General features: G+C 47.2%; 1 protein-coding gene across 1 annotated transcript in view; it reads right to left on the bottom strand.

The window, feature by feature from the left end:
* Positions 1–8,891: 8,891 nt before the first annotated feature.
* MAIP1 (matrix AAA peptidase interacting protein 1) overlaps positions 8,892–13,816 on the bottom strand; it is a 30,818-nt gene continuing 25,893 nt past the window's right edge. The window contains exon 5 of the mRNA XM_082260576.1: positions 8,892–9,009. Within this exon, the coding sequence (XP_082116702.1) occupies positions 8,937–9,009 (73 nt within the window). The 3' untranslated portion in view covers positions 8,892–8,936. The remainder of the gene's footprint in view (positions 9,010–13,816) is intronic.

Here is a 13,816-nt window from a genome sequence, read left to right as displayed (position 1 = left end):
TCAGGGGGTCCAGACACTGGAAGAGTCCAGACTACCGATCAATGTCCTGGAACTCCAAGCGATTTTTTTTCCTTTTTAAATGGAATTTTGTTCCTCTTTCTTTATTATTTTTGTTCCTGTATGAACTACAATCAACCTGTTCCTGTGTGAACTACAATCAGCTGGGCTGGGCGACACGCTGGATATCCTAGATCCTTAAGGTCTTCCCAGTCTGGCCTGTGAGTGCATTCCAACTATTAGCTTCACGCTAGGTTGGCCGCGACATAGCCCCACTGGACAGGTGCTGGCCGGCAAGTTAAACACCTCGTGAGGTCGCATAGCCCTGGTCACGACAGCAGTCTCGATCAGAGTCGCAGCGTACCTTGGGCCACAGCACTCCCTTTCCAAAATAATGCAGTGGACTGCTAGGAGTGGTGCCTGCCTAATGCCATGGTGTGGTGAGAAGTGTCTCCCCTCCTTTCTTTGGGAATTGCAGGGGTGGTCGTGGGCCCTCCCTGGGGATGGTGGGCCCCCCTCTGTGTCCTTCCTCCCCTCACGCTTTCCACCCTCTCCCTAGCAGGGTTCCCCTGCGTCGGTCATCCTCACCTGCTCCCACCCTTAGTCCCCTTCTGGGGCACACGGGTGTGTTTTCAGGTGGGGGGCTTCACTGGTGCTGGAGAGCATTGGGTGGGTGTCGCTGACGTTCCTCCTTTTGGGGGTGCCTGTAACCTTGGTGCTGCAGGGGGGGGGGGGTTTTCCCCCTGATGTATTATTTTTTCCCTGGGGGTCCTGGGTACCGGGTCCCGTGTAGTTTTTGTGTAGTCCAGCGGCCATGTTTTGGGTTTCCCATTGGAAATAGTGGTGGCCATTTTATTGTAGTCCGAGTGAGATGATGTGTTGCTGGGGCCTCTAGTGTCAGCGCTTACTCTTCCTCTTTGATCGCAGTGTGGCAGGCTGTTTAACGCTCTCCAGCTCAGGGGTAAGTCCTAGTGGGTATACGATCCTTCTGCTATATACAGCACTGCAAGTGCGCTGATTCTTGTGGTGCTCCAGCGGTGTGCCGGGAGGGGGTTCTTTTTGAAAAAAAAATGTTTTCTTTTTTTTCTTTCCGATTAGCCATGAAGCCTTTGGACTGTGTATCACCACCTGACCCACTCATTGAAGCTGCGGCACCCTCTGAGTCCTAGTCTGCCCTGGCAGGCCCTGCAGTCACTTGTATCTAAGGTTGATATGGCCCTGCAAAGGCGGCCTAGCAAGAAGCGCCCCCTGCCTTCACCTGTATCCTCTGTCTCCTTAGAGTCTGAGGTGCATTTGGCTGCCGCGGACGAGTCAACCCACTCAGTCTGCGTCCACGCACGAGTGCTCTAACAGTGAGAAAGAATCCTCCTCCTCTGCAGCCACGCATGAAAAGGCGCTGGTGGCGGCCTTGATGGTGCCAGTGCAGAAAACCTTAAAGTTGGAGGACTCCCCTTTCCTGCCTATTTTGACGAGATTGTCACTAGTCAGTGGGGTTCTCCGAAATGCATGGTTGGAATACCTAAGCGTTTCACTAGGAAATATCCCTTTGAATTGTGTTAGCACAAGGAGTCATTGCGCCAGTTCCAGAGTCGGAGCGTTTTTAGGGGTTTTAATTAAATCTGTTTACAGTTCCCAGGAAGGAAGGTAAGGTTTGTCTATTCTTGGACCTCAAGGCTCTGAACCGCTTTGTGTGGGTTCAGAAATTTCAGATGGAGTCCATCCGCACAGTAGTAGCTTTCCTTCATCAAGGGGATCTCTTAGCTTCTATCGATCTCAAGGACGCTTACCTTCATATTCCAATATAGGTCTGGCATCAGCGCTTTCTTTGTTTTACCGTGGGCGAGGAGCACTATCAATTCGTGGCGTTACCCTTTGGTCTCGTCTCAGCTCCTTGGGTGTTCACAAAAGTTTAGGCTCCAGTGCTGGCCTTGCTAAGGCAGAATGAGATCATGGTACTGGGTTACCTGGACGATCTGCTTCTGCGTGCAGTCTTCTTCGGCTCTAGAAGCCGACTTGGACATTACTGTGCAAACTCTTCAGGAGTTCAGATTGACACTGAATTTTCAGAAATTGGCTTTGACTCCATCCACCAAGCTGGACTTCTTGGGTCTGACTCTGGACTCCCCATCAGCCCAGGTCTTTTTTCCACAGGCAAAACTACTGAAGCTGCGGGATGCGATTCGGCTCCTATCGGTCGTCGCTCAGGACTTTCTTGCAAGTGCCGGGTCTCATGGTTTCCACCTTCGAGACGGTTACGGTTGCTCAGTTCCATACCAGTCCTCTGCAAAGAGAGATTCTGGCCAAATGGAACAAGGGTCTGCTGTCATTGGACGATCTGATCCTGTTAAGTCGGGGCATGAGGGGGTCTCTGATAGGGTGGTTCGCTCCCCGCCACTTTAACTGGGAAAATCCTTTCTTCCCCTGTATTGGACAGTGATTACTATGGATGTCAGTCTGTCCAGGTGGGGAGGTGTCTTGGGATGAGTGTTTGGACTCGAGAGGAGTCCAGTCTTCTGATCAACATCCCAGAGATTCGAGCAATCAGGCTTTGTCAGTCTCAGTGGATGGATCGTCTGCAGGGATGCCCTGTGAGGATACAATCAGACAGTGCTACTGCTGTGGCATATGCCAATTATCAAGGGGGGCACAAGGAGTTCCCTGGTGGCCTGGAAAGTAGCCGGCGTTCCGAGGTGGGCAGAACTAGATGTTCCAGCCCTCTCTGCTGTGCACATTCCGGGGGTAGAGAATTGGCAAGCGGACTATCTCAGTCGACAGACGTTGGATCCGGGAGAATGGTCTCTTCACCTGGAGGGGTTTCATCAGCTGTGTCTTCGGTGGGGGACCCCCCGATGTGGACCTGTTAGCCTCCCGTCTCAACAGGAAGGTGCAGAGGTTTGTGTCAAGATCTTGGGATCCTCTGGCTGACGCCACAGACCCCCTGGTGGCCCCTTAGGGTCAGTATCATCTGATTTACGCTTTTCCTCCAATCCAACTTCTGTCGAGGCTGCTACGCAGAATCGAGGTAGAAGGGATTCCAGTCACTCTGCTGGCGCCAGACTGGCCTCGCCGGTCTTGGTATGCAGGCCTGGTAAGGCTGGTAGCAGACGTCCCTTGGAAACGTCCTCTCAGGGAAGATCTTCTGTCTCAGGGACCAATCTTCCATCCTGCTTTACAATCGCTGGCTTTAATGGCTTAGCTATTGAAAGCCAGGTGCTGAAGATTCCTACTTTGTTAAAAGCTAGGAAATCTGCTTCCAGAAAAGTTTATCATAGAGATTGTAAGGCATACATTACTTGGTGTGAGTCCCAGGAGGTTTCTTCCCGTTCCTTTTCTGTGTCTCGCCTGTTGGAGTTTCTACAACTAGGTGTAGACCAATGTTTGGCTCTGGGCACCATCAAGGGCCAGATTTCCACCTAGGCCATTTTTTTTTCCAAAGGCCGTTGGCTGCGTAGTCCTTGGTTAACACTTTTGTGCAGGGAGTTCATCATCTGGCTCCTCCGGTGCGATCCCTGGTACCTCCGTGGGATCTCAATTTGGTACTGTCAGTGCTTCAAAAGCCTCCTTTTGAAAACATTTGTGAACTCCCTCTGCTCACTATGTCGCAGTAGGTGGCCTTTTTAGTCGCTTTTACTTCTGCATGTAGGGTGTTGGAGTTGGCCGTGTTTTCCTGTCGGTCACCTTACCTGGTGGTTCACAGGGACAAAGTGGTGTTGCCACTGTCAGGCGTTCCTTCCTAAGGTGGTCTCTGGGTTTCATTTGAATGAAGATATTGTGTCCTTATGTCCTAAGCCGAAACATCCTAAAGAAATTGCTTTACATTCCTTAGATGTGGTCAGGGCGATTCCAGGGTATACCTGGCGGTGACTGAGTTGATTAGGAAAACAGATTCTTTGTTTGTTCTTATGGACCTTGTAAGGGGATGGCTGCATCTGATGTAACCATTTCCAGATGGATCAGGCAGATGATGGTGCAGGCCTAATCTATTAAGGGTATTAGGGTCTATTAATCTATTTCCCTGTCAAGGCGCATTATATGAGAGAACTCAGTGAATCCTGGGCCTTTCCAGGCGTCAGTGGTTCAGGTGTGCAAAGCGGCTATGTGGTTGTCTGTACCCACATTCACAACGTTTTATAAGGCGGATGTACTTGCATCTTCGGATGCTGCTTTTGACTGCAAAGTTTTGCAGGCGGTGGTTGCAGAGGCTCTCGCCTCAAGGGTGTATTTTTTTTTCCTGGTGGTAAACTCCAGTTCCTGGTTGAGCTCCTGTTTTATCTGGTTGTCTATGTTTAGCCTTGTTGGGAATTTAAATGTATTGCTGTGTTTTTCCCACCCCTCATGTTGGTACTGCTTTGGGACATCCCAAGGGTCTAGAAGACTAGGAGCAGTGTCTGTCAATGAACGAAAGAGAAAACTGGATTTTTGTTTCACCATAAAATCCTTTTCTCTGAGGTTCACTGATGGATACAGCTCCCCAAACCTGCGTTGGGTTGAGTTATGCATTCTTCTGACACTGTTGTTACAAAGTAAAGTCCTATAGCAGGAAGTGATGGTATATCCTCTGGGACGTAGCCAAAATTGTTTTTGCCTAGACCTACTCCTGAAGAGAGAGCAGCATAAGCCCAAGGGTCTAGAAGACATGGAGCTGTGTCCATCAGTGAACCTCAGAGAAAAGGATTTTACGGTAAGACAAAAATCCAGTTTTCTCCTGGGCCGCCTGACTCTTGGTGCTTTCTTGATGATTCATGCATGCTATCACTGTGGCATCTGACTGAGCCATTACAGGGAGACCCTTCAGCTCTGCTGACTAATGCAGGAAAAGAGGAAAATTTCCCTGAGCTTCAGAATTTTGATTGACAACAACCTCTCCTGCAGTGACTAAGTTCCCTGTACCAAAAGGTTGCCCAGAACATCTCCCAACCAATCAACCTGGCATCAGGACCTTCCAGGAGAAGGGGAGAAATTACTTTCCTATCCTCAGCAGTTACCAAGACATTCATCAGTCCAGTAGCATATTGGAGAGTTAAATGATTGTATCCTCATGTCCCATAATGCCAAAACATTCCACTGTAGAGGCCTGGAATGAAACTGGGAAAAGGGCACTGTCTTGATAGAGGCTACTATCTTTTCCAGGAGCTTCATGCAAAGGCGAATTGGTGGATTCTGCATTATAGCAAGGCATTTTTTCTGGAGGGAGGATCACTCTTGTCTGGACAGTATCCAGGGTCAGGCCCAGATATTTCCAACCCCTGGGCTGAGAGTAAATCAGATTTCTGGAAATTGAGAACCCAGCCAAACTTCTGCACACACGCACTGAGAGACAAACTGTACTCCAAGAGAGGAGCAAAATATCCAGCTTCCCTATAAGTTGGATACCTTGGGGTCTGTAGGGGCCCCAGAACCAGAGTCAGGGCCTTGGTGAACACTCTGGGGGTTGTGGGTAGGGCCACAAATTAAAAATGACGATGCTGTATTGCAAACCGCAGAAACCTCTAGTGAGGGGGAAAAAAGGAATATGTAGACAACCATCCTTTATATCCACTGATGCCAGGAAATCTCTATGATAGAGAGACCACCACCAACTGCACAAATTCTGTCAAGAACTTCTACACATGAATAAAATTGTTCTTTTGGAATGGGCAAAATGGGTAAAAATTGCAGTTTGGTTTTGGAACCATAAGTGGTTAGATTAGAATACATGAAACCCTTTTGACCTCTGGAACCAGAATAATCACTCCCCAAGATAGAAGATGATTGAGTGCTTGTAAAAGAGCACTCTTTAGTGGAACCCAAAAAAAAAAAAAACACCACAACATGAAACATTATGGGGAAAAGCTTTGTAATTCCAGCTTGTAGCGACGAGCCACTAGATTGCAGACCCACTCATCCACAATCTTTCTCTGCAAACATTCCCCCACCTGAAAAAGTGGGGGCATCCCTTCATTGTGAAGAGGGCTTGCTCTCCAGCTTAGGATTGGCATGCCATTGTTTCTTACAGAACTGGGACTGAGCTTTTTCCATAGAGCCCAGGGAGTTTGTTGAAAAGAATGTTTCGCTAAAGTAGAAGGAACGGCAGGTTTATGAACTGCACGCTTATCTTTCTTTCTAAGCAGTATTAGAGTACTTATCATCTAGAGCAGAGCTAAACAAACGTTACACATGCCTCTTGCATGACTCCACTGACCAACACTCAAGCCATAGAATCCTGTGTATGGTCCCAGGCAAAAAATTTGTTGCATGGAGTCTGTGTGTCCACTGAGACGTTAAGGGCATGAGGAAAATCTTCCAGGTTCCTGCTCATATCTGTTTAATCACCAGAATGATCCCTCTCTCATCATGCAATGATACTAGACCTTGAAACTTTGGCAGACACCTAAACTTGCAATTGCTGGCTGCAAATGAGGCTTTAATTCAAGCCTCCAGACGCTTATGTGAATCAACCTTATTAAGTCTGTCTCCTTTCAATTCCTCTTCTGATAATGAGGGGGGAATGCTTCCATTTTCAAATCCAGCAGTTCAAACAAACGAGTATTCCAGAAAGCAATACCACAAACAAATGGCCACTGCTCTCACCGATTAACTGGCCTTTGCAGCAAGAAGCACATGGAAGGGCAATGCATGCAAAACAAAACTAAAGACATTCCAAGCTCAACTTATCAACCTAATTATCCTATATAACAGTATGCGTTAAAAAGAGAGGTTTAGTTTGCAAATACTTGCGTAAGCTACAGAGCTTCCTCCAGGCTCACCTGCCCTCTGCCTATCAATTTTTAATGCATGTGCTTCCACTGTGGAGGCTCTCAAATTTAGGCTCCTTTCACACTATCCGTCCGGACAGATTCTGTTTTTCTCAGCGGGGGATCGAGCCGGAGGATGACAGCTGTGTCTCCACGCTGTGTGCAGAGACACAGCTGTCAGTTCCCCATGCATCTCTATGGGGGAAATCGGATGGGAACGGACCGTCGGTCCATTCTCATCCGATCCCGTCCGCTGGACGGATGGAAAATAGGGTTTCCATCCGTCCAGATTTGACGAATCGGGTGTCAGCGGACAGGTCTCCACTGACATCCGATCCCCCATAGAGATGCATGGGGTGACCGATCAGATCCGCCAAAAAAAAAAAAAAAAACGGACAGGCGGATCTGACCGGTCCGCCTGTGTGAAAGGGGCCTTAGAGTTAGGACTACAGAAAATACTGGGGTGCCTTGATGGGGCTCTGTAAACTCTGTATTTGCAAATGTGTGCAAACTAAACCCGTTTTTAACACATACTGTTAGACAGGGAAATTTGGTTGGTTAGCAGGCTGGTAAGTTGAGATTTCTTTGGTTTTGTATCTGTCATGCACTGTTACCTGTGGGACCTTATTTAGACAAGTGTGCCCCTTTCCAATTCATGTCCAATTAACTGAATTTACCACAGGTGAACTATCAAGTTGTAGAAACATCAAGAATGATCAGTGGAAACAGGATGCACCTGAGCTTAATTTTGAGTGTTATGGCAAAGGCTGTAAATACTTATGTACATGTGATTTATTTTTTTAAATACATTTTCAAAGATTTCAAACTTTATTCATGTTGTCATTATGAGGTATTGTTTGTAGAATTTAGAGGAAAATAATGAAATTTATAACATTTAGAAATAAGGCTGTAACATAAAATGTGGAAAGCGCTCTGAATACTTTCCAGATGCACTGTAGCGCTCAGCTGACCCAGTAGACTTTTAAATGAGAGCAGAGAATCTGTAAAAATTGCAAGACCATACTTTCAAATAGTGACAGCGGGTCGGGGAGAAGATTCTTTGCTTGCTGTCACAGGGGGTGTGGACTTGGGGGAGGGGGGAAAAGAGATACAGGAGCATGTTCCACCCTAAATACAATGGAACTTGTACCCAAAGGTGAACTTATCCCTTAACCTTAAATTATGACTCTATAATTATTGCTCACACACTCATGTTGGTGGCAATCTCACACGTGTAGTGCAATCATGGTTTACATACAGGTGTGCACCCTATGCATTTTTGCACACGCCCGCAAATACAATGCAGGTTACATTTCTTTTCTTTAATACATTTTATTTTTTAACTTCTTTTTTTTTATTTAATTTTATTACTACAAGAGAGTCAACAAGCCCCCCATGTGATAATTGGGTAAGTGACATGTACTCTTTAAGGAGACATCAGGGCTATATTAGACCACAAATAACTTCCCTGTGCTTGACAGCATCTATTCAAGTGCAAATCATGCTTGAATCAACCAGGGAATAACAGAAAATCCTTAGAGCCGATCACTCCCGGTTTCATTCAATGCAGTGGAGATTAAGGCTCCGTTTCCACTATTGCGACTTGACACATGTCAATTCGCACAACAAGTCAAAACCCATTATTTTCAATTAGGCCCGTTCTAACTGCTGCAACTTGTAAAAAGGTTTTTGCACTACTTTTGGGCCGACTTCAGTGCAATTTGTCCCTCAGGTAGAAGGAAGTTGCACTGAAGTCCCCAGAAGTAGCCGCAAACAAGTTACACTACAAAGTCGCCGCAATAGTGGAAACGTAGCCTTAAGGATTGGTCTCCTTCTGCTTGCCAACCTGAGTTCATTTGTTGTGGTCCAAGCTCCTGGGATGAGCCCAGGAACCATAAGGGGGAACCCACACTGTAAAAGTGATCACTCAGCTGAGCAAAACAAGCACAACCTCATTGTTGCTAGTGCAGCCATGAATTGTACTTAACCCTTCAATCTCTGGATGTACTACATACCTCCAGAGAGCTGAACTGGTTAATTACAGATTACAGTTGTATTCAAACAGTTTATTAAACAGTTTTTCATTTTCAATTATACAATTTATTACATATACATGATAAAAATCAGACTCCACTAGGCAGTCGGAGACAAAAAAAAACATTGAATAGAAGCTTCTGGATGCAAGAAGTTTAATTTACTAGAATACTATAATTTTGAATGCTCAATGTGTGTGATGATCCACTCTGGCTTTACTCCCTGAGTAAATTCTCTGCGGAACCTAGAAAAGAGAAAAACATTCAATGGGCATTGAGGGAAAAAAAACAAAGCAGAATAATAAATGACTGGAAAGTCTGGATGCAAGTAACCGCTTCATCATGGCATTGTGGAAGAAAGGTGGACATGGGAAACCTCACACTTCAACTGCAGCGGGACGATTTAACCCTGTGATGTCCACCTAACCTTAGCCTTGTTTTATAAAAATAGTCAAAACATTTCAATTTATATTATCCTAAATTAGTCAATTCATTTAAATATCAGAAGGCTAAACACAGTTTATTTAGAAACATTGTTGAAGGCCCTGTCTGTGAGGCGTTTGTAAGGTTTACAAACAATTTGTGTGTGCTTTTAACATGGTGACAGAGCTGCTTTAACTTTTCTAAGGCTCCATGTACACGGGACGCTGGAAATGGCCGTTTAGGAGCAGTTGGGCGTTTTTTCCAGACCCCCTGAACGCAGCTCCATGTTATCTTATCTGTCCATGTACACATGGTCGTTTACAGTCATTTGCAGGCAGTTGCGTTCAGGGACTTTTTTTAGAACGCAATTATTTGCGTTTCGAACGTGTGTTTCCCAGCGTTTCAAACGCAGAAACGCAGCCAAGCGTAACTAAACGTGATGAACCTACGTTCAGCCACATTATAATTTTTTTTTCTTACGTTCAAAATCAATGGTTCCATATGGGAGCCTATTGATTTGAATGGAAGTCGCACCGCAAGTCGGATCCGACTTGCAGCGCGACCTGCACTGTGAGAATCTTAAGGGGGAACTCCACGCCAAAAATGGGAAAAAAACTGCGTGGGGGTCCCCCCCAGGTTCCAAACCAGGCCCTTCGGGTCCGGTATGGAATTTGAGGGTAGCCCCACGCCGTCCCCCCCCAAAGCCATACCAGACCCTTATCCGAGCATGCAGCCCAGGAAAGGGGAGGGGACGAGTGAGCGGCCCCACCCCCCCTGGACCACATGCCCTCAACATGGGGGGGTGTTGGTGCTTTGGGGCAGGGGGAGCTCTGCACCCCCTACCTCAAAGCACCTTGCCCCCATGTTGATGAGGACAAGGGCCTCATCCCCGCAACCCTGGCCGGTGGTTGTGGGGGTCTGCGGGCAGGGGGCTCATTGGAATCTGGAAGCCCCCTTTAACAAGGGGGCCCCCAGATCCCAGACCCCCCCTCCCTATGTGAATGGGTATGGGGTACACTGTACCCCTACTCATTCACCACATAAAAGGGAGTGTATGGAAATAACGACAGGAGACGTTTTGTAAAATTTATTAAAAATCTTCATCCGGCTCTTCTCATCTTCTCCTCTCCGGGGTCTTCTGCTCTTTTGCTGTCCGCTCTTCTTGTCTTCTCTCCGGGGTCTTCTGCTCTTTTGTTGTCCGCTCTTCTTCTTCCTCCACAGATGACGTCATCTGTGACATGAGGGGGTGGGGCCTCCCGATGACGTCATCGGGGCCTCGCCCCTAATGGCTATATAATAAGCTGCAGAGACCGGAGACCGGCATAATCACCGGAGACGACGGAGGAGGAGGACCAGAGGAAAAAGAGCAGAAGACCCCGGAGAGGAGAAGACAAGAAGAGCGGACAGCAAAAGAGCAGAAGACCCCGGAGAGGAGAAGACAAGAAGAGCGGACAGCAAAAGAGCAGAAGACCCTGGAGAGGAGAAGACAAGAAGAGCGGACAGCAAAAGAGCAGAAGACCCCGGAGAGGAGAAGACAAGAAGAGCGGACAGGAAAAGAGCAGAAGACCCCGTAGAGGAGAAGACAAGAAGAGCGGACAGCAAAAGAGCAGAAGGCCGGAGAGGAGAAGACAAGAAGAGCCGAATAAATTTTCCAAAACGTCTCCTGTCGTTATTTCCATACACTCCCTTTTATGTGGTGAATGAGTAGGGGTACAGTGTACCCCATACCCATAGGGAGGGGGTCCGGGATCTGGGGGCCCCCTTGTTAAAGGGGGCTTCCAGATTCCGATGAGCCCCCTGCCCGCAGACCCCCACAACCAACGGCCAGGGTTGTGGGGATGAGGCCCTTGTCCTCATCAACATGGGGGCAAGGTGCTGTGAGGTGGGGGGGTGCAGAGCTCCCCCTGCCCTAAAGCACCAACACCCCCCCATGTTGAGGGCATGTGGCCTGGTGTGGTCCAGGGGGGGGTGGGGCCGCTCGCTCGTCCCCTCCCCTTTCCTGGCCTGCATGCTTGGATAAGGGTCTGGTATGGATTTTGCGGGGGACCCCACGCCGTTTTTTCAGCATGGGGCTACCCTCAAATTCCATACTGGACCCGAAGGGCCTGGTTTGGAACCTGGGGGGGACCCCCACGCAGTTTTTTTCCCATTTTTGGCGTGGAGTTCCCCCTCAAGATTCTCACAGTGCAGGTCGCGCCGCAAGTCGGATCCGACTTGCGGTGCGACTTCCATTCAAATCAATAGGCTCCCATAGGGAACCATTGATTTTGAATGGAGGCAGAAAAACGCTGCTAAAAGCAACGTGGCCAAACGTGCAATAACGCAAATGGAAAAAGCCACTGAAAGCACGTTTAACAGCTGCTTTTTCCCGGCGTCAGAAATAGCTTTGCATGACGTTTTTTCTAAAGTCCCGTGTACATGGACCCTAAGTCTCCAACAACTTTAGCGGTTAGTAAAGGATCTGATTTTTTACAGCTAAATGATATGGGCAGGGCTTAGTGTGGGGAAGGGAAAATTTCGAAGGGTAAAGCCCCATACACACACGCAGATCGTCGTCATACAAACGTCGGCGGACGAAAGATCTGCCGATTGTATGCGTGTTAGTATGGTGCCTCCGACAGCTGTCTGCACACAATCCGCGGACAAGAGTCTTTCTTGCAAACATGAAAATTTTTGTCTGCGGACACCAGAACGGACAATTGTTTGCCTGTCAGTACAGAAATCAGCCGACAGACCGCAGATTTGCAAGACTGGGCATGCTCAGAAAATAAAAAACACAGGGAAAGTTAACCATTGCATGACATCACTTCTGCAGTCAGCTGAAGTCTGCGGACAAAATTCTTGTGCTGTCCTTGTGCTGTCTTTGCACTTTTCAACAGACACCGACATCCCGGGGAGAAAAGACGAACATTTGTATGACGACGATCTGCGTGTGTGTATGGGGCTTAAATCTTGATGTAGAAGTTGTGTCCCCAGGCCACATTTCATTGGACTGACAGTTTCTACACATGGACAACTTAAATATGGATCACGCCCTACATCTTTTATGTTTGTGATGACTACAGCCTAAGAGACAGCTGAATAAACTTTCATGCTACACTTAGATTTGCGCTTTGTGTTTTTCCTACAGTGGCTCCAGGTACAGCCTGGGCCTAGGATCCAAGATGGCACAATAGAGATTGATTTGAGGACTAGAGCAACACAAACACCCCAATGTGTCTGCCCTTCAACCTGCAACACAAACACCCTAATGTACCTGCCCTTCAACCTGCAACACAAACACCCCAATGTGTCTGCCCTTCAACCTGCAACACAAACACCCTAATGTACCTGCCCTTCAACCTGCAACACAAACACCCTAATGTACCTGCCCTTCAACCTGCAACACAAACATCCCAATGTGCCTGCCCTTACAAAGATTACCTGTAGATACAATGATTATCTCCTAAACGTGCACCATTTAGAAGATATTTACAATTTTCTGCTGCCGGTGATGGTGACTGAATGTGTCTTCAATTCAGAGCGATGTGCCGCTGCCATGACTCCCGTGCACATGCACCAGAGTGACATCAAAGCTGTTCAAGTATTTAAGTGGCAAACCCTGAAGCAAGACCAGGTGAAGATGGAAACTTTGAGGCGACAGTATGCTGCTAGAGGGATCCCTTCAACAGCCAAGTCTGTCATAATGTGCTAGTATGGGATGCATACTAGCACATTATGCCATTACTTGCAGGGGAATCTTTTTTTCGTTTGCAAGACTTTACTACCGCTTTAACCACTTCAACTCTGGATGGTTTAGCTCCCCTTTCATGAGGAAGCTATTTTTTGCGATACGGCACTGCGTTACTTTAACCATTTGCCGATCGCCCAACGCATATATACTGCGGCAGGGTGGCTCAGCTGCGCATAATCACGTACATATACGTGATTATGTGCACGCTGTCTCGCGCCGCCGGAGCCACACTCCCACTGTGTTTAGACACAGCGGTAGTCAGACCGCGGGAGGAGCGGGCTCGATCGACGCCGGCCTCGCGAGATCTTCAGAGACAGGGACAGGAGAGCCGCCTGCCTATATAAACAAAGCAGGCAGCTCTTCTGTCACACAGGCAGAGAGAGATCATGTGTCTCAGCTAAGCTGAAACACAGAGTTCTCTTTGCCTGTCACAGAGCCCCCCACAGTCAGTAGGCACAAATAGCCATACATTTAACCATTTGATCATCCCCATTATTAACCCCTTCCCTGCCAGTGTAATTTATACAGTAACAGTGCATATTATTTAGCACCGATTACTGTATTAATGTCACTGGTCCCCAAAAAGTGTAAAAAACGTCAGTTAGGGGTCCGATCCGTCCGCCGCAATGTCGCAGTCCCACAAAAAAAAAAAAATTGCTGATCGCCGCCATTACTAATAAAAAACAAAAAAATAAAATAAATAAAAAGTCAAAAACACTATCCGTGGTTTGTAAACGCAATAACTTTTGCACAAACCAATTAAAAATACGCTTTTTGTGATTTTTTTTTTACCAAAAATATGTAGCCGAAGACAAATTGGCCCTAACGGATTAAAAAAAAAAAAATTATTGGGAATGTAAAAAAATAGTGTTTTTTTCAAAATTGTCGCTCTGTTT

This window comes from Pelophylax lessonae (genome assembly GCF_965119305.1).
Source record: "Pelophylax lessonae genome assembly, chromosome: 6".
Taxonomy (NCBI): domain Eukaryota; kingdom Metazoa; phylum Chordata; class Amphibia; order Anura; family Ranidae; genus Pelophylax; species Pelophylax lessonae.
This window is presented reverse-complemented; position numbering and strand designations above follow the sequence as displayed.